The 19,856-nt window shown below is 49.9% G+C and overlaps 2 protein-coding genes across 7 annotated transcripts in view; one reads left to right on the forward strand and one right to left on the reverse strand.

Moving 5' to 3' along the window:
- Positions 1–14,710, reverse strand: MPI (mannose phosphate isomerase). 5 transcript variants are annotated; one of them, XM_042941397.1, is made up of 10 exons: positions 10,807–11,335; positions 10,167–10,336; positions 8,215–8,574; positions 7,607–7,734; positions 6,701–6,901; positions 5,909–6,050; positions 5,161–5,343; positions 3,006–3,179; positions 2,035–2,237; positions 1–1,505 (listed from the first exon to the last, which is right to left on the reverse strand). In XM_042941397.1, exons 3-10 carry the CDS (start codon positions 8,228–8,230, stop codon positions 1,287–1,289), a joined length of 1,266 nt encoding a protein of 421 aa, XP_042797331.1. In that variant the 5' UTR covers positions 8,231–8,574; positions 10,167–10,336; positions 10,807–11,335; the 3' UTR covers positions 1–1,286. The 5 variants fall into 5 exon arrangements, with proteins under 5 accessions (XP_042797331.1, XP_042797332.1, XP_042797330.1 ...); XM_042941398.1 differs by having other exon boundaries at positions 10,195–11,335; XM_042941396.1 differs by having other exon boundaries at positions 10,167–11,335.
- Positions 14,325–19,856, forward strand: part of SCAMP2 (secretory carrier membrane protein 2) — a 24,040-nt gene continuing 18,508 nt past the window's right edge. The window contains exon 1 of one of the 2 annotated variants that reach the window (XM_042941402.1): positions 14,325–14,607. In XM_042941402.1, the coding sequence (XP_042797336.1) occupies positions 14,551–14,607 (57 nt within the window). In that variant the 5' untranslated portion in view covers positions 14,325–14,550. The remainder of the gene's footprint in view (positions 14,608–19,856) is intronic. The other variant, XM_042941403.1, reaches the window with a different exon arrangement.

Genomic DNA, 19,856 nt, shown 5'->3' on the forward strand with positions numbered 1-19,856 from the left:
ACAGATTGGCCAGAACTTTTTTGAAGGTAGTTTCCTAGATTTCCATTGTATAGGAGGTCTAGTGTGGGCAGTAGCCCAAGAAGATCCTTTTGTGCCAGTCTAAACCCTTACCCCACAGGAAGGAGCCAACAGCCTGGCTCTCTGCTAAGTCTGAGGTGACAGGATCTCGGACTGCAGTCAGGTACTTCAGTGGCAGAACAGACAGCTGTGCCACCTCTTGCAGACTAGAGGGTAGGCACGGGAAGAGCAGACGCCCTATATATTTCCTGCCAGTTTAGAAAAAGTAGCTAGGTTTCTCTTCGCAACACAAACTGGATTGCCCTGACCCCAAATCCCTGTGTATACAGTGACTGAATGTGCTCTAGAGAAGTGGCTGACAAACTCGGAAGGGTTGGTCCGTATGTTTGGTGTTGCAGGCCCTACAGTCTGGTGCATTTACTAAATTTTGCCACTGTAGCCTGAAAGCAGCTGGATGGTATGTAAATGACAAGTGTGGCCAGGTCCAGTCTGCTGGCCTTAACTGCTGATCCTGGCCCTAAGGCCAACTGAAACATTGGAGAGGAGAATCTTACACTGACAGTACCTGTCTTTAGATCCACCTTCCCCATATGTAGGACTCAAGGCCTGCCTGCAAGCTCTGCATCTAAGGCTGAAGCCGGCTGCCCTTCCTATAAAAGGGCCCTGAAGTCCAGCCTGCCCTCCACAGGGAGCTCTTAAAAGCAGAAATTAAAGCAAAAACTGGACATCCAGAAAGGGCTCTATCCTGGAACACTAAAGGTTGACTGCTCTACATCAGCCTCAACACAGTGATCTTTAATTGCTTTGACAGAGTCAGAGGGTGGCAATGAGTAATGAGTCCATAGGCCTACTCTTTTCCCTCCTTTGCATTTGAGGGAATGGGCAGTCCCAGGGCCAGAACCCTGTTCTTAGAAATGGCCTATCCTTTTGCTGTGAGTGATGCTGAAATAGTACTAGATTTTAGCAGCCTGCTTAATGCCATAGGCTGGAACAGCTGCTGCCTCCTGCCTTGAGGACAGCCTGGCTGAGGTATGGTGAGAATACAAGGGGAGTGTCTGCTCTTAGTTCTCATCGGGGTCCTTCTCCCAAGAGAAAGATGATGGTTTGTCCTAGGCTTGCTCAGGAGGCACTACCTTCAAGCTTGCTACTCTACCCCAGCTCTTCCAGCGCACACCCAGGTCCAGAACAGGGAAGGGTTTGAGCTGGGCCTGAGAGGCTGGCTAGGATTTAGGGTAACTGTCAGAGGAGAGCCAGACAGGCTGTGGTCTCTACAGCAGGCAGCAGGCTCGGAACATCAGCAGGTCATCGGGCACAGTGAGCTTCAGTGAGACGCTCTCATTGGCCCCAATGAAGAGCACCCCACCACGCTGCAGGGGGATTGGTGTCTGGGCTGTGGGAGTGCTGGCTGTCACTCTTCCCTGTACTATCAGGAGGATGCTGGCCGAGTCCACTGCCAAGACCTTGTATTCAGTGATGGAGCCAGGGACCTGGGCAAAACAAACAGCAGGATGATGCGCTTCACTTTCTGTTCCTATCGGCTCACAGTGGGCCCAGGACAACCCCAAAGACAGTGAGAGGAGCGCTCAGTTATCTTCCCCAATGCTCAGGCTCTTGTCAGCATGGAGGCCCACATCCGGTCTCTGGTACAAAGAAGAGTGGGTAGGTCCTGTGGCTATGCCTCCCGTACCCCCCACCAAGTGAGCTTAACAGAAAGGAAAACCAGCCCCAGGTACACGCCACATTGTGGACCTTGCCAGGGTTTTTCTTTTTTTTTTTTTAATGTTTATTTTAGAGAGAGAGCATGAGCAGGGGTGGGTGGCAGAGAGAGACAGAATCCAAAGCAGGCTCCACACTGTCTGCACAAAGCCTGATGTGGGGCATGAACCATGAGATCACCACCTGAGCTGAAGTCCAATGCTCAACTGACTGAGCCACCCAGGTGCCCCTTGCCAGGCTTTTTCATGCCACACAAAGACACCCATCATAGCTGCCACCATCCCCACCCTCCCCACTCACCTCCATCTTCATGACAGTGAAGTCTGGCACAGGGGGGTTATAGATAGAGAGGTAGGGGTCTTCGTGACTCTGTGTTGGAAGAAAGAGCCTGTCCTTGCTGGGGGTATAGTTGAGCATTTCACACAGAGTTGGCACATCGATGAACTTGGGTGTCAGGCCAGCACGAACAGTATTGTCTGAACACGCCATGCACTCCACGCAGTCTAGGGACAGACAGTTGTCATGCACTAACCTGATGAAGGATGCCTTGAATTTAGACTCTCCAGGGCCGGGCCTCCTAACGTTGGGTAAAACGTGTGAAATGTATAATCTGGGAGAATGGGCTAAGATATGAGATACTAAATACAGGTGGTAGGTCACCTGCATGTTGTCAGTCACGTTAGCCCCTGGGGGAGCCCCAACCCTCCCCAGACTATTCTACCACAGAATCCTGTCCATGAGTGGACAAATAGCCAAGAGTCAAAATGTGACACCTTTCTGTGAGAATGTATTTTCGCATAAAAATCTCTGGGTAAAGACACATGTAAAGGTAGCATAACGTAGGGGAGAGAACAGCAGCCTTATCCTATAGCCTGGGTTCAAATTGTTAACCACACGTGCACATAAGACTCAGCGTGAGAGTACTGGGACCTCAAAGGGTGTGAAGAGTCAAGCAGTATATAACACAAAGCTGTCATTCTCCATCCCTACTGGTTACTTCCCTGCCCACCCCAGGAACCCTGGGAGGTCAGAGCTGGATGGGACCTTAAAGGTCTCTTCTTGACCACCCCCTCCCCCTTTTATCTAAATGAGGAAGCAAGGCTTGGTAGGCTTGGTAGACTCACTGCTAAAACGTTGCTCATCTAGGGGTGCCTGACTGGCTCAGTTGGTGGAACGTGCAACTTTTGGCCTTAGGGTTGTGAGTTTGAGCCCCACATTGGGTGTAGAGATTATTTAAAAAAAAAAATCTTAAAAAAAACAATGTGACTCACCTCCTTTCAGGTAGGCATGGGGCACATTGGCCTCCAGAAACATGGCCTCTCCTGGCTTCAGGGTAAGCAGGTTCAGGAAGTAGATGGCAAAGCATCCAATATCACCTGGATACTGCTGATGCAGCTGCAGCAAGAGCTCCCCATTGATGTCCTCCATGTTGTTTCCAGCAGCCACTGAGGGTCAGAGTGCCCCAAGGCCATTTAGGAACCCCCAGTGGTGTTTACAGCCCCACCGCGGCCACCAAGTCCTGGGGAAGTCCCTACCCTCAGAAATCTAGAAACTGGTGGGTGTGTCTGTCTAGCCACATCCCCACCCTTTGTGGGCTGGCCTTCCTTGATCTTCCAGCCCACAGAGGTGCCATTTTCCCTTGTTCTGACCGTCTATATGCTCAGCATTACACTGGAAGAGCTAAGGTTTGGGGCCAGATAATCCTTTGTTGTGGAGGCTGTCCTGTGCATTGCAGTATGCTTAGCAGCATCCTTGGCCTCTACAACCAAGATAGCACTAGCACCCCAATCCATGTTTTGAAACAAAAAATGCTCTAGACAGTTGCCAGTGTTCCCTAATTGAGAACCACTGCTGTAGAATCTCAATCTATTTAAGGGATAACCCAAGAGTTCCATGTGGAGTGACCAACTGCCCCAGTTGGCCCAGGCCTTTCTATTTCACAGCACTGAACATGTCTCAGAAAAAGTCCCAGACAAACCAAGATGGTTGATTACCCCAGAGAGCAAGAGGCAGAATGAGCCCAGGGCCAAAACTGTGTCCTGGAGACTGACCAGGGGAGGGAGACCTCAGCCTGGGCTAGATTAGTGAGGGAAGTCTTGAAAATTGGGGCAGGGGAGGGTGGTGAGCTGAGATTTCTTGAGTGTGCAGAGAAGTGGGGAGGGCATGAGTAAGTAAAAGCTGAATGTGTCAGTGTCACAGTGAAGGAACTGGCTGCTCTGGATTGGAGGGTGGTTCTGAGCCTTCATACACAGACATGCTGAATGTCTGTTCTGTGCTAAGCACTGGGAACACAGTCTCAAGGAGACAGATTCCTGGCCTGGAGAAAACCCAGGTGATGCATGTGGTGATATAGACTCATAGGTGCTACACCTCACATATGAACAGGGTGTCCTGGGAGCTCCCAGCAAGAGTATCCCATTCTGCCGTGAGTGCCACTTGGAGCACTCTGAATGCGTCTCACACCCTCCAGCGATCAGCAGCCCAGAGGCTTACCGCCCACAATCTTGGGTCTCAGTATGCATTCATTCGGTCCTTCACAGGACACAGATTTACTGAGAACCGGCAACATATCGCAGGCTGTTCTAAGGGCTGGTGATGATCCAAGAACAAGATAAGGATCCCTTTCCCTTTGTAGAGTTTACATTCTGGCGAAGGGAGAACGGGCAAATAGGTATAAAGGGGAGGCATGCAAGCAGAAACACCAAAAGCAAAAGAATCCAAAGAAAACAGTATGTTTGGGTAAAAGAGCTCCCTATGGCTCAGAGGTGACAGGAGAAATGTGTAGAGAGCCAGAAGAGCTCTGGGGTCGCCTGGAGAAGGGGCTGGGGCCTCATCATGTGTGTCACATAGGCTCAGAGCTGGAATCCACTCTGCCTTGTTTTATACTGCTTGTACTAACCTCCAGACCCAAATGTGACAGCCACGCCCATCAGTCATTTCCTGAACCCTCCTTAGTTAGCACAAGGTTGGGCACGGAGCAGCTATTTAAGGAAATATATCTCTATCTATCTATCTATCTATCTATCTATCTATATCTATATATGTAATTAAAAAAAGATCTGATTGAAAGCTCTGGGCTTCAGGCCTTTGGAGAAGAGGAGGATGAGCATCCCCATGTACCCTTCCTACTTTCTAGGCCCAAAGTATAAATCCATCCATGGAGAACAACTGTAAGGCTGGGGGAATCTCAGAATGCCTAGGTGGAAGACCTCCTAAAAGTCCTCCAGGCCACTCTGTCTCCAGCCGTCTAGAGAAACAAAGACTAGGAAAGAAACGCTCAGTTACTAACAGACCATCGAAGTCATCTAAGGCCCATTTTGGTGATACACTTTGAGCAGAGAGGTTGAGAACCCTGTCCTCCTCAGTGCCTGGTGCCCATGCTGGGGCAGTGCAGGCCGGGGGCACCGCATGGCCTACAACACCCACCTTGCTGGGAGATCCGCTTCACCAACAGGTTGAGCTGCTCTATCACCACCTTCTTCTCGCTCTTCATCAGGTGGGAGAAACAGCTCTGCAGAGCAGAGGCCACACACTGGGAGTCACTGCTCAGGCTCTGCTTCAGCTGTGTTGCTGCATTATCTCCAATAAGAAACTGGAACTCGGGCACCTCTGCAGGAAGGCCATGCCAGGGCCCGTATCAGGAATGGCAAGGTGGAACCCGCACGAGTGGGAAGTCGGAAGAGGCCTCCCTATCCCATCCCTAACCAAGGAGCCAGGCAATGCTAAGCAAACTTTGAGGTGAAAACCAACTGCTTGCCACCAGCCCTACCAACCATACCTGAGCCTGGTCTCACAGGTCCACCCCAGTGGCTTTAAGAATTCATAGGGCCAGGGGCTCCTGAGTGGCTCAGTAGGTTAAGCATCCGACTTCGGCTCAGGTCATGATTTCACGGCTCGTAGGTTCGAGCCCCACATCAGGCTCTGTGCTGACAGCTCAGAGCCTGGAGCCCGCTTCAGATTCTGTGTCTCCTCTCTGCCCCTCCCCTGCTCAGGCTCTCTCTCCTTCAAAATAAGTAAACATTAAAAAAAATTAAAAAAAAAAAATTCATAGGGCTAAGCAGGCCCTCAATTACTGTGACACTTAGTCTCTGTTCTCTGCCACTATTCCAGCTCTGCCCTGGGTTGCCTATGCACCGTAGGCCCAATATGCATGTTCTATTTTGCCCAGTCTTACTTGTCAGAAATGTCACAATTTCCTCAACTGGCCGGAAGCCACATAAACCCTGGAAGGAGGTGAGGGCAATGGCTATCTCTGGCTTATGGTTGGCATCGGGGTAGTGCTGTGGAGCCTGGAGGTGCAATTTCTCTGCCAGCTCCTGTGGGATGGCAAAGGGAAGAGGAGGATGGTCAAGGTGCAGTCATCATACCTAGCAGGACACCAGTCCCACCCAGCCCTTGCTCTCTACCTGCCCTGGTCACCAGAAAGCAGTGGCTTCATACTTTTGGCAATGAGCCCAGTCAGGGCATAATGCAGAAACTCAGGGCCTGGACTGCAAATCAGGAAACCCCAACACCAAGTCAAGCTCAGACACTAACAAGCTGTGCAAGTTTGGTTAAATCCCTGTCTTCTCTGGGTCTTACTCTGCCCATCTAGAAATGAGAAATTTGGACACACAAATGCCTAGGAGTTGGGGCAATAGTTAGGGTGCCTGCCTTGCCCTGGAAGGCAAACTTTCTGAGAGAGCCAGGTGGGAAAACAGCAGATAGAGTAGTCCTGGGCTGGATGAGGGGAACCCAGGAAACTCCCTGGGCACAGGCTGGTCAGCTGTCCGCTTAGACTTAGCTGCCAGCATGTGTCACCAGCATCTGGCCTTCCAGAGCTAAATTGGGAGTCGTCAAGCCTGAATTTAGCTTTGGGCTGGAGTGTGGCACGTGGGTGGGGTAAAAGCAGCAGTAAAAGTAGTGGGAGGGCCTTGACCTGAGTTCTTCTGTACCCTGACCTCTGCACTCCACTCTAATCCTGTACCTTGTTAGGGTGTGCCTGGATGGACAGGGCAGTTTCAACCGAGAGCACTTTGAAGAGGAAGGGCAGCTTGCCATTAAAGGTGTCCTTGACCTTTGAGCCCAAGCAGTCCTGGTTCTCAGCGATCCACTGGCCTAGGGTCTTCTGTGAGATGCGATTGTCAAGGATCTTGGCATCTCCTCGGGGATGGCACCCCATCCACAACTGGAAAAACATAAAACTTGGGAGGGAAAAAGGAAAAACCGGACACCACCAACCTGAATCCCGAGACAGGCCTCCCAGGCCTGGGCATAAATGCTCATGCCATCACAGACATACAGGAAGGCAGCAGACCCCAGCATACCAGGAGTCAGGAGACCCAATTCAGGCTCTGCCTCCAACCGGCTGTGGAAGCCTGGGTTGGTTATTTCTGATCTCTTGGTCTCAATTTTCTCATCTGTCCGATCAGGAGAATGACACCTGCACTGTCAAGGTCACTAAAAAGCTCTCAAATGCCTCTGAGAAGGGTTAACATTCATTTATTCCAGTCTCAGAAGTAGAGGCCTTTGGCCTTATATTTTGGCTTTATCTCACCTAAATGGGCAGGAAAAATACATATTTTAGGTTATTAAGATGTAAAAGTCAAAGTTTTAATTGTCAAAGAGGGCTGAATTAAAATTCAGTAAGTGCTGGTAGTTCTTGGGGGAAGGAAGATACCAGAAATCCCAGCCAATTATGACAAAACCTCTCTTCTTTTGGTGCTACCATCTGGATTCATTGCCTGCCCAGATCTGAAGAGCCAAGAGGGCTTCCCTCCCTCTTTGCTGCCTCCCTCTCCCAGCTGACCTAAATGATTTGCCCCAGGCCCTCTGAGTGAAGGAACCCCTTGGTCTCACCTGCTGGTAAAGTCAAACACAACCCAGGTCTCACCTCTGCATATGGCTTGTCCTCTGAGATCTGGGCCAGCGGGTCACTGCTGGCCAGCAGCCGAGCCACTTCACTGTTAGAACCTGTCTTCCCCCAGGCATACTGCTGCACCACACCGGAAAGGGGGAATACTGAGGGCATAGAGAGTGGGTCAGCTTCCACCCCACTCCTGAGGCCTGACCCTACTGTCTTGGGGAAACTAGACACGAGCTGAGGGTTTTGTCTGGGGGACAGTCATATAAGGGGTTTGTAGGTCGTTAGTTGAGACCCTTCTCCGCAGGCCTCGATGTTCCCATCTGTAAAGCGGGCAGTAAGGCTTTTCCGCGGACATGAGTCAGGTAGATGCGCTGAGGTGACGAGGAGGAAGCGGGAGGAACCTATTGGACAGCACCCCGTCTCGAAGTGACCCATGCGCGGCCCCTCCCCGCCAGACCCTCCTTCGAGCGCTGAAATGGCTCATTCCCCATCGCAGGTGCCCCCTCCTCTGCCCAGAGCCCATCCATCTTTCCGCGGAGCCGCAAGCCTGGGTCCCACCTGGCATTTCAGGTCGGGAAGGTTCCCCGCGACGCGACCCTCCCCCAGTGTCCTCAGCAACACAGCCGACAGCCCACCTTGCTGAACTGCCATCCTCACGGTACCGGACCTGGCTTCTGGCACGTATGCACTTCCCGGCAGCACCCGCAACGCCCCTGACCCAGAGCTTCCTGGGAAATGTAGTTCCTCGAGTGCCTCCTTGGAGGGCCGTTTGCCGGGGGTGGCCACTGGGAGCACTCTCAATGCCTCTCACACCCTCCAGCGATCAGCAGCCCAGAGGCTTACCGCCCGCAATCTTGGGTCTCAGTATTCATTCATTCGGTCCTTCACAGGACACAGACTTACTGAGAACCGGCAAAATATCGCGGGCTGTTCTAAGGGTTGGTGATGATCCAAGAACACGATAAGGATCCCTTTCCCTTTGTGGAGCTTACATTCTGGTGAAGGGAGAAAGGGCAAATAGGTATAATAAATAAGCAAGTCATATAGGAGGTTGAGAGATAAGTGCTACAAAAAGTGGGGGTGGGAGTAGGAAGCACTTTGCAGAATTTAAAATATCTAGGGAAGTCTTATTGAGGAGAGGAGGTTTGAGCACAGACTTGGAGGTGAGGAGGAATATTCTGACAGAAGAAACTGCTTGAGCAAAGACTATGGTGGGAACATGGGAATGTGTCTGTTATATTTTGGAATAAATAGCAGAGAAGCCAATGTGGCTGGAGCAGTGAGCGTGTGTATATATGTGTGGGGGGGGGGGGGGTGGTACACGTGAGGTGGTCAGAGAGGAAAGGCAGTGCACAGAACTTTGCAGGCTATTGTGAGAACCTCAGGTTTTACTGAGTAGCTGTCAGTAGCAAAGAATTGCTGTGATCTAAGAAGGAACTCAGTGATGCTTGATGATGTCAAATGTCACATGCAAGGCCCTTAACCTGAGATTCAGTTTCTTCCTCTATAAAAGGGAGATAATAATGCCAGCCTAACAGGTATGTTGGAAGGTGAGATGAGATGATGTGGGATGCAGGAAGACAGTCAGCGCTCCATGCTCCTTTGATCCTTCCTGCCTTAAGTACTGCAGGACACAAAACCCCAGCCCCTCCTCCAGGCTGAGCTGCTCACATGTCAAACAGACGGAAGTCAGGGAGAATCACCAGGAGCTCGGCATGGTGAAGGCTGGGCTGGGCCTTGTTTGTGGAGTAATCATGGGGCACCTGGGTGACTCAGTCAGTTAAGCGTCCAACTTCGGCTCAGGTCATGATCTCACGGTTCATGAGTTCCAGACCCGTGTCAGGCTCTGTGCTGACAGCTGAGAGCCTGGAGCCTGCTTTGATTCTGTGTCTCCCTGTCTCTCTCTACCCCTCCTCTGCTCATGCTGTGTCTCCTTCTCTCTCTGACTCTCCTTCGCATACTGTGTCTCCTTCTCTCTCTGACTCTCCCTCACTCACTGTCTCTCTCTCAAAAATAAACATTACACATTTTTTTTAAAATACATCCTCTGGAGGGGCACCTGGGTGGCCCAGTCGGTTAAGCGTCCAACATTGGTTCAGGTCACGATCTCACAGCTCATGAGTTCGAGCCCCGTGTTGGGCTCTGTGCTGACAGCTGAGAGCCTGGAGCCTGCTTTGGATTCTGTGTCTCCCTGTCTCTCTCTACCCCTCCTCTGCTCATGCTGTCTCTGTCTCAAAAATAAATGAATATTAAAAAAAATTTTTAAAATAAATCCTCTGGAAAAAGGTTCTGACATCCGGACCTCACTCAGCAGCCCAGGAGGAGGGCCACCAGCTGGGGCACCTGGAATGAGGGCTACAGTCCTGACTCTGCTTCCCCACCCCACCACTAATTCCCACAGCTTGTACCTCACATGCCCAGGGGGAAAAGGGGGTGCTCTTTTCCCTGCCCAGCTGTGGACATTGACCTCTCCTGGGGTCCCCTGGCTCAGATAAATCAGCCTGCATTTCAAAAGAAGCTTCACCATATACTGAGGAATAATAAAATGAAAAACACAAGAATCCTACAAACAGCACATCTCACATACCTCCTACCTTTGAATACCTTTCCTTTACCTCGTTCCAGCTCCTCCAGCTTTATGAGCCTTCCAATGTAAGAATGAAGGATTAGTTTAGGCACGGAGGTGGGGTGGGCAGTGTTCTGGAGCACCTCCCCCACTACCACCACTGAAGCCAGAGTCACTCCTTCATAGTATCTCTACACAGGGAAGAAAGAACTTAGATCTTTGGGACAGATAGAGCCCCACCCCACTCCACTCTTACCTTCCTTACACACAGAAAAATCTATCTGCAAGGGAGACTGGTATGTTTGGAGACCCTAGAACCTTTCACCCTTACCTCTTGCTTGTCTCTCTAGTAGAACTGATCACGCTTTATTATCTAGTGATGATCTGCTTTCTTTTCTCTTTTCCCTACTAGACCTTATATGTAATTCAGCTTCATATTTATGCCAGTACCCAGCTATAGCTCAAGCTATAACAGCAGCTGACATTTATTTTGCTATGTACTAAATACTGTGCTAAGCCCTTTTTGAAAATTGTCTCATTTCATTGTCAACATAGCCTATGAGATAGGTAGTGCCCTTAGCCCCATTTTAGAGATGAGAAAGATAGGTCTTGGAGAAGTGAAGTAACTGCTCTAAGAGTACAGAGTTCCAATATGCTATACCTCTTCCCCTGTTGAATAAGTGAATGAGTAAATAGTTGCATGATGTCTCTTTCACAGAGAAGTGGATAGATCCCAGAGGTCTTTAGAGACAGATGGGTAGGCAAGCTCCACATTGGTATACCAAGTTCCATTCTTTCTTCATCAGCCCAGCATTGTACTAGGCTGAGCAGACAAGGAGGAAGCAGGCTTGCTTCATGTTCTGTGGCCTGTTCTTTCAGGCTGCAGACAGCAAAGATCTCTATGCTGCCTACGATGTTGTGGTAAAATGAGTTCCTGGCCAGAGCCCCTAAAACCTTTGTAATGTCCTAAGCAATCAAAGTGTGAGACATCTTTTGTTTCAATTTTTGGCCTTTGACCCCAGTTCCTGACACGGAGCTCCTAAATCCTTTGGAATTTCCTGGGTGACCACAGCAACTTTGGTCCTAAGGAGGCACCTCTTCGTGGGCTCCTGGATAGCTTTCAGGATGGAAGGCCAAGCCATGAGTAGAAGCTTGGGAACTTCAGCCCTGCCTCTCCCATCCTCTGTCCCCTGGGGAGGGAGAGGGGAGAGATTAAATTAACAATCAATCATGCCTACATGATGAAGCCTCCATTAAAAAAAAAAAAAAAAATCCCTGAACTAAAGGGCTTGGAGAGCTTCCGGGTGGGTGATCACATCCATATGCCAGAAGGGTGGCACGCCCAACTCCACAGGGAGGAGCTCCTGTGTATCTCTTCAACTGGTTGCTCATCTGTATATCCTTTATCATACAACAAACCAGTAAATGTTCCCTGAGATCTGGAAGCCAGTCTAGCCAATTATCGAACCTAAAGAGGGGGTCATGGGAACCCTGGTTTATAGAAGTACAGGTGACAACCTGGGGCTTGGTATTGGCATCTGAAGTGGGGACAATCTTGTGGAATGAGCTCTTACTTAACCTGTGGGTTCTGATGTTAACTTCAGGTAGACAGTGTCCGAGCTGAAATGAATGCTACTGAGCTAGTGCCAGAAAATTGGTTAATGTGAGGAAAAGGAAACCCACGTTTGGTTACAGAAGGGTTTTGTGTGAATATCAAAGGAGAAACCCAAGAGTGTTTCTCTACACTGCCCTCAGAGGAGTGGTCGTGGGGGGTTAGAGGTAGATAATTTCTAAGGGCACACAAGCGTGGACTCTCTTGCTTTCTCTTGCTTGAGGAAATTTCCCTGGAGAAAAGTTGAACAGGGCCATAAAGGATCGTTGGAATTTAGACAGGAAAGAGGAAGGTAAGAAAAGTGAATGATGGTAAGAATAAATATTTACTAAATGCCTATCATGTGCTCAGTACACTGCTAGTGCCAGAAAACCAACAGTGAGCAGAACAGACCCTACTCCTGCCCTTCTGGAGCTTACAGTCTACTGGGAGGGAGAGAAATAAACAAATAACCACCTATACAAGTGTATACTTATAATCTGCAATACGTATTGTGAAACAAAACTATAGGGTAATATAAGCATTTGTTGTGGGGGAAGGAGCTGATCTAACCTATTGAGTAGAGAGGCAACTCCTGAAGAGGCTTCTGAACTTGGGTAAAAGGATAAATTGGGGTTAACTAGCCAAGGATGATGAAGGCATGGACTAAAGAGCATACCAGGAAGAGGGAACATCATGGGCAAAGGCCCGCAGGCAGGAGGAAACAAGGAATGTTTGAGAAACTGAAAAGCCACTAGAAAGGCCCGAATGCATGAGGGTGGGCACGGGAAGGAGTGGGAATAATAGTTGGGGGCAGATCCTATAGGACCTAGAGGCCACACCAAGAACTTGGGCCTTTATGGAAAATAAGTGAATGACTTTAAGCAGAAACGCTTATAATAATATGATATTGTTTTAGAGGAATATTTGTATAATAATATTTTGTTTGTTTATTTATTTATTTATAATAAAGAGACAGAGCATGAATAGGGGAAGGAGCAGGGAAAGAGGAAGACACAGAATTCAAAGCAGGTTCCAGGCTCTGTGCTGTCAGCAGAGCCTGATGCAGGGCTCAAACTCACGAACTTCAAGATCATGACCTGAGCTGAAGTCCAACACTTAACTGACGGAGCCACCCAGGTGCCCCTATTTTGTCCTCTTTAAAGAGATCTCGGGTAACAACATGAACAACAGTAGACCAATTAGCAGCCCTGTACCAGTCCAGGGGAAGGAATGACAGTGGCTGGATTTGGTGGCAGCAAAGATGAACAAAGCAGAAAGTGTGAAGAAATAAGGGTAGTGAGAAGTGAATCGGCCATCTCCCCCATGGCTGATGGCTCTATTGCTGAAATTCCTCATTCACTAACACATGCTCGATGCCCTGAGTCAAATCCCAGAGCAGGTCCTAAACCTGTCTCTGGGCTCAGGGATCCTCATCTCTAAAACGATAAAACTTGACAGCAGGGGGCAAGACCTAAAAAGAGTCAGGACTCAGCATGTGTGTGGTGATGAGAGAGATTAAGGCAAGCTGAGAGCAAAGTACAGGCTAATAGCAGCCCCCATCCCCAGGTGGAATTTGTGTGCTATTCCTTGGACACTCTTGGCTATCCAAGAATAAAGGAAAGGGGTTTAAGTACTTGCCATGGTGATGTGGGAAACTAAGGCAAATGAAAGATTAAATTCCCTGTATACAGCCCATTGACAAGTCCTTGAAACCAGCAGAGTGACCTCCCTCTAGGAACTCAGCTGCCTTGATGATGACACTTTGCTAGGGGCAAAAGGGAATCTTGGCTTAACATTATCCTGACCACCCCCACCCCCCTCCCTGATCCTGTAAGTCTACTGCTAAAAATTCCTTTGGAAACTTCCTTTCTCAACTCCCCCAAGATATATGCTGGCGACCATATTCCAAGCTTATGGCCCCGTGATACACATCTGAAGGGTCTCATGACTGAGGTTTACTCAACAGTAATAAATGGCGTTTTCCTAACAGCAGCTAGGCCTCAAGATCATAGAAGCCTTGCTTCCAAAATACCTTAGAGACTTTATCCCTAACCCCCTCCAAACCTGAGGGTATATAATCAGTTACCCATCACAACCACAGTGCAGCTCTTTCTGCCCACGGGCCTTGTCTGGTGCTTTAATAAAATCACCTTTTGCACCAAATTCTTTCTTGGCCGTCAGCTCTGAACCCCCCCTCACCCCAAAACCCCATCATGTGGGATAGCTGCATGGTTGGTTCTTCCGAAAAACATCCCCTCTGCCCTGCTGGGTCCTACCCCAAGTCCTCTCCTAGCTCGACTAAGTCCTCTCAGGTCAGAAATTCCGTTCCCCACTCTGGCCAAAATAGGCTCGTTCTCCTGTCTGGACCAGTTGGACTTCCCAAACTTGCCCTCCAGGGAAATGAAGGGGTTAAGTTTCCGGCTCCACTTAACAGAGTTTACTTGGGAATTTTCCAAGACAAATTTGGAAGCAATCAGACCGAGAGGCTGCTGAGAACAGGCTGCTGGGAAGGGTTCCGGCCCCGCCTTCCGCTCTCTCGTGCCTCTGAGCCACCCCGACCCTTGAGGCACAGGTATACGAAAGGAGCGCCTGGAAACGGAATGCCCACCCGCCGCTCTGTAGTGGGCTCGGCAGGAGGGCGGGGCGGACCTCTGTGACGTCAGGACCACGCCCCTCTGGGAGGGTGCTGCGCCTGCGCCAGAACGGCTGCTTCGCTCCCGGAAGTGGAGGGTTGGCACGGAGAGCGCCGCTGGGTCTGGGTGCCCGGAGGCCGAAGCACTCGCGGAGCTCGCCGGTCAGTCCCCGACCGCCATGTCGTCCTTCGATACCAATCCCTTCGCAGACCCAGTGGACGTAAACCCCTTCCAGGTAGAGCCCCCAACTCACTTCTCCCCGGTGCCAAAGGCCACCGCCCGGGCCTCTCGCTGGAGCAGAGAGACGTGGCGTAGGAGACGGCCTGTCTGCCCAATGGGAGAATGGGCTCTGAGGGCTGGCCTTTCGTAGTGTCTGGGGGGCGGGACTAGCAGCAGGTGGAACTGCGGAGGGGCGGGACGCTGTAGCCTGGGAAGAAGTGGTAGGACCCTCTAGCTCCCCGGATGTAGCTAGCCCCTTTGGCCGGACATTGCTGGGGAAGCATACGGTCGGGGAGAGAAGCGACTTCACCTGTGTGGGAGGTGTGGCTACTACATCCCGTAGTCTTGGGGAGACACCTGCTTTGAGTCACGTTAGGAGAGGGGGGTGACAACAACATAATGAAGAGGTAGAAGCCTCTAGTGGGACAGAGAAATGTGGGAACATGCCACGTTCCACTCTCCCCCCCCACTCTCGGAACAGCCAAACTAGCCTACAAGGTATAGGAGACCCACCGAGATTTGCTAGGAAATCTCGCAAATCTTTTTGCTAGATTTGCTAGGAGATTTGCTAGGAAGGTTGGAAGAGGGTGTGGGGATAACCGACGCACACTGAAATACGGACTTGAAAAGAATTCCACACTTTGGCTATGGGTCTATTTTGGACTGGGATTTGGCTAGACAGGAGAGAGAGCCCTGGTTAGGGAGGGAGGAAAAGTGAGGGGGCTCTGAGGGTCTTGAAACACAAGGAATGTTGGTCTGATGGACGCGTGTGTTGGCTAGGGAGTTGAGATGTGCTGACCTTTGAGCTGGCTTGACCTTTTGAACAAAGGATAGCTGAAGAAGTCTTCCTACTTAAAGCGGAAACCTTTCTGCCTCTGAGCTAGGATACAGGGGTAATCCAGGGGTAATCTTTTGCACAGTGACAGGCTGGGGCTCCTGTTAACTCCAAATCTCCTGTGCCTCCTTTTCATGTCTGCTCAAAACCGGTTCTAGAGAAGCTTAATTGTGCTGACTGGTGATTTATGAGCCCTGAGGTTTCTGCTCTGTCAGTATGTTACTAGGCACATTAACTCATCTTGCTTGTGCTTTATCTGGTCATTGGCAGCTGCAGAGTTTCCTGCAGGCGTGGGGAAAGTACTTTGAGGGTGAGGTTTCTCCCCTTGAATTCCTTCAAGGTCGGTGCAAAGACAAAGGAGACTAGAAGGGAATAATTGTACACTCTCAGGGGAGTGAACATTTTATGTTTCTTTCTTGGTCTCAAGGTACTTAGTCAAAGGGAGCCCTCAAAGCAAATTTTGGTAGCTTGGTCTTTGTAACATCCTGAACATTCCTCTTACAACTTAATGCTTCTTGACAGACCTTTGCAAGGACCTTGTCTCTTATGTAATTCAGTCATCTCTATTAAGTAAAGAAAAAAGCATTTGCATTTTTTTTCCCCTGCCAGTGTCATCTGGTAACAGTTTGGTTTAATTACAGAACTGCTGTATGACACTGGGATCTAGTAGTCTTAAAAATTTTTTTAATCTTTATTTTTTTTTGAGAGAGAGACAGAGGGTGAGCAGGGGAGGAACAGAGAGAGAAGGAAACACAGAATCCGAAGCAGGCTCCAGGCTTTGACCTGTCAGCACAGAGCCCGACGCGGGGCTCGAACCCACGAACTGCGAGATCATGACCTGAGCCGAAGTGGGACGCTTAACCGACTGAGCCACCCAGGCACCCCATTTAAAAAAAAAAATTTTTTTTTTAATCTTTGTTTTTGAGAGAGAGAGACACACAGCATGAGCAGGGGAGGAGCAGAGAGAGTGGGATCTAGTAGTCTTTTGGAGTGTGTTCTGTGTAATGATTTGCTTTTTTTTCCCCCTCTGTCAGAATTGGAAATAAAATGTCTGCTGCTGTCTGCCAGAAGCAGTCAGCCATCCAGAGATGCGGAGAGCTTGTCTCCAGTGCTAGCAGTGGGCGAGATAGTTGGCCCGAGTGCTGCCCAAGATTAATAGCAGCTTGAAAGTCTTAGTCTTAAACCACATCTCCAGCCCCAGGAATGATTGTGCAAACTGTGGTAGAAGCAACTTCTGCATTCACCGAGACAGTCTGTCCATCAGGCAGCTCCAGGATATGGCAGGACAGGAAGCAGCTGTGGTCCTGTAAAGAACAACATCTGGTGGGGGAATCCTGTGTGGGAAGACAAGAGCTGGCTGGCTGGGACTCTGCTCCTCCTTACCCTGGGCCGTGTTTTTCCTCTTGGTGCACAGTTCTTCGGGGAGAAGGAACTTTGGACGTGATGCCCCCCCCCCCCCCCCAAGCTCTTTCACCTGGAGAGCTGCCCTCCCTTTTTGTGATGCTGGTGTCTGCTTTCCTGACTGCCAGGGCTGGGACATGGGAAGGGTGCAGCCCTTGGGTGACTGGGTGTGAACCCAGCTTCATTTACCCAGGGTGTTAGCACAGAGCTCAGGAGAAAACAAGGGGAGAGGCAGCAGACTCAGAAACTGTCACACCTAGCCAGCTTTCAGAGCAGAGTCATGCTTTCCATCACTCCGTGGTGGTTCATGAAAGTGTAGTGTTCAGAGTCCATGGTGGAGTACTGGAGCTGGGAACATCCTCAGGAATCTATTCTAACCCCTCGGTTTAGAGAGGAGGAAACCAGGAACTCAGTGAGGATGGTACCTGCCAGAGTCACCAGCTAATTTGCAGTGGGAAGGGGCCTAGATCTGGGTCTCATTCTCAGGACCTTGCTGTTTTAAAGGTTTTTGAAGTTCAGATATTGGTCTTAAACTGCGTTGGGGTTATTTAGGCCAGCTTCGTCATCACTGTCCCCATTCTTGAGAGTACTGGTAGGGGTGATTAGTACTAGCCAAGTGAGTTTTACCATTTGCTAATTAGTATTAGCTATGCAAGTTTTTTTCCCCAGTGTGTGGGGCTGGGATAATACAGATTATACTGTGCTTTTTAAGATAGTACTTTATTTATTTTTTACAAGTTTGAGAGAGAGAGAGCTCATGCTTGTGCGTGCAAGCAGGGGAGGGGCAGAGAGAGAGGGTGAGAGAGAATCCCAAGCGAGTCTCAATCCCACGAACCATGAAATCATGACCTGAGCTGAAACCAAGAGTTGGACGCCTAATCAAGTGAGCCACCCAGGCGCCCCAGGATAGTACTTTATAGCAGTTATGTTCTGAGTAATAACCAGTCCTGAAAGGTGCTCAGGGTTATGTGGTCAAACAATTTTGGGAATCACTGTTTTTTTCTTAAAGATTGGCAAGACTTGTTTGTTAAAGGCTCTGAGCAATCCTGCAATAAAGACATTTGCTCAACTTTTTTTTAATTAAAAATTTTTTTTTGTTTCATTTATTTATTTTTGAGAGACAGAGAGAGCCCAAGTGGGGAGGGGCAGAGAGAGAAGGAGACAGAATCCAAAGCAAGCTCCAGGCTCTGAGCTGTCAGCACAGAGCCCAACGTGGGGCTCGAACCCGCAAACTGTGAGATCATGACCTGAGCCGAAGTCGGATGCCCAACCGACTGAGCCACCCAGGCACCCCTAGCACAAGTTGATCTGACCCAGAATTTCTCAGTTATCCAACCATGGAATCCTTTTTCTGCTAACTCTTGTGATATGCCCTGCAACTTCTGGTGTGCCTTTAAATTGACTCCTTTACCCTTGTTTTTTATCCACCTCCTACTTCCACCCACCTCCCCGCCCTGCAATGTGGGTGTGGGCTTATATGACCTCTTCTCTGTGTGGAGTTATACTTGAGATTCTTAGCAAACTTCCTGCAAAGGAAGAGCTGTGAATGCAAAGTTGTCACAAGAGTGCAGCAGAGGTTTTACCAAACTTCCAGGCGGAAGCAGGAAACTGCAAGCCAAGTGTTGCCGATTTCACAACCTCCCCCTGGCACTCCCTAATTCCTGTGCTTATTATGATGCATCTGCTTTGTACTCTCTGGATCTTCGGGTCCTACTATGGACCGATTCCAGCATGTCTGATCCCCAAAATTTCTCAGGCAGTCTTGTCAGGTGGTGAAGAAGTAGAGGGCTAAAGGTGGGCATCGTGCCCATTTGAGTTTTCAGCGCTTAGCTAACAAGCAGGTCACCCAGACCAGTGCTGGGGCTGCTTTCCTACTGGGCATTTCTTCAAGGCGGCGGAGGGGGGGGCGGGGGGGGGGGGCGGTGGGGTGTGTGAACTAGCTGGTGGTGCTGAACAGAGAAGGCCTTTCAGTGCCATGAGTTGCCAGATCGCAGAATATCACTTTCACACATTGCCTCCTTGCAGTTAAAAGATAATCTCGGTGGTGTGGCTGCTTCCCGAGGATTTAAAACTTTTCTCTCCTGTGGGAGGAGAAAGTGGTGGCAGAAACGTGATTTGGGTGCGAACAAAGTTCCCTGCACAGACACTTCCCAGAGAGGGTGGGCTCCAGCTTGACTATAGCTTTGGGAATTCTTACAACCACCAGATGGACCTGTTAGAACTTTCCTGTGGAACAGGAGCATTGTCTCAAGAAATTTGAAAATGGTGAAGTTCATATAGTTTGAGTCCAGACAGCTGCCAGATCCGGGGGGTGGGGGTGAGGGTAAAGGGGATGGGAGTTATCTCCCTGCCTTTATGGCTGGCACCTGGAGCCAGGCTGGGTGATTCAAAAGCACTTGGTCAGAGACACAGCTGGACTTTAACCCTACAATTCTGTTAAGTTTTCTTTGGAGCTACTTGGAGCAGGATAATCCTGTGTTCAGAGAAATGGTAATATTTAACCAGGACAAACAAGGGGTCCTTGCCACTCTTTCAGAGAAGAGTGCCAGTGCACATTACCAAGGTGTGACCCGCCCAGCAGTGCTCCTTTGAGGTGCCTACACATTTATGCACATCACTGAGCTCCTGCTGCTCCAAGGGCCTGTGCAGGAGATTGAGGTAAATGAGCCCACGGCCTGCCAGCGCTTCTGATCTGGCAGGAGAGCCAAGAAATGCTAGCTGTTCAATGATAACACACCGTGGGTATGATGAAGGCATTCGAAACTTGGCAGAAGGAACTATGAGGGATCTGAGGAGGAAGAGCAGAGTCCTTTGGTAGAAAGGCTCAGGCCGAGAGCGGATGGGAAGAGAGGATATTTCATATTTCAGGTGACAGAGCACCAAGAAGCAAAAGGCACTTGTGCATACTGTGGCCCCGCAGCCCCAGGCGCCTCCTCCCTCTTAGAGCCTGCCACCTCTCTGGCCACTGGCCTGGGACACGTCTGCTGCTTGTGGCACACTCGCTCGCCTGGCAGTCTCTCCTGTACTTC

The sequence above is a fragment of the Panthera leo genome, chromosome B3 (genome assembly GCF_018350215.1).
Source record: "Panthera leo isolate Ple1 chromosome B3, P.leo_Ple1_pat1.1, whole genome shotgun sequence".
Lineage (NCBI taxonomy): Eukaryota > Metazoa > Chordata > Mammalia > Carnivora > Felidae > Panthera > Panthera leo.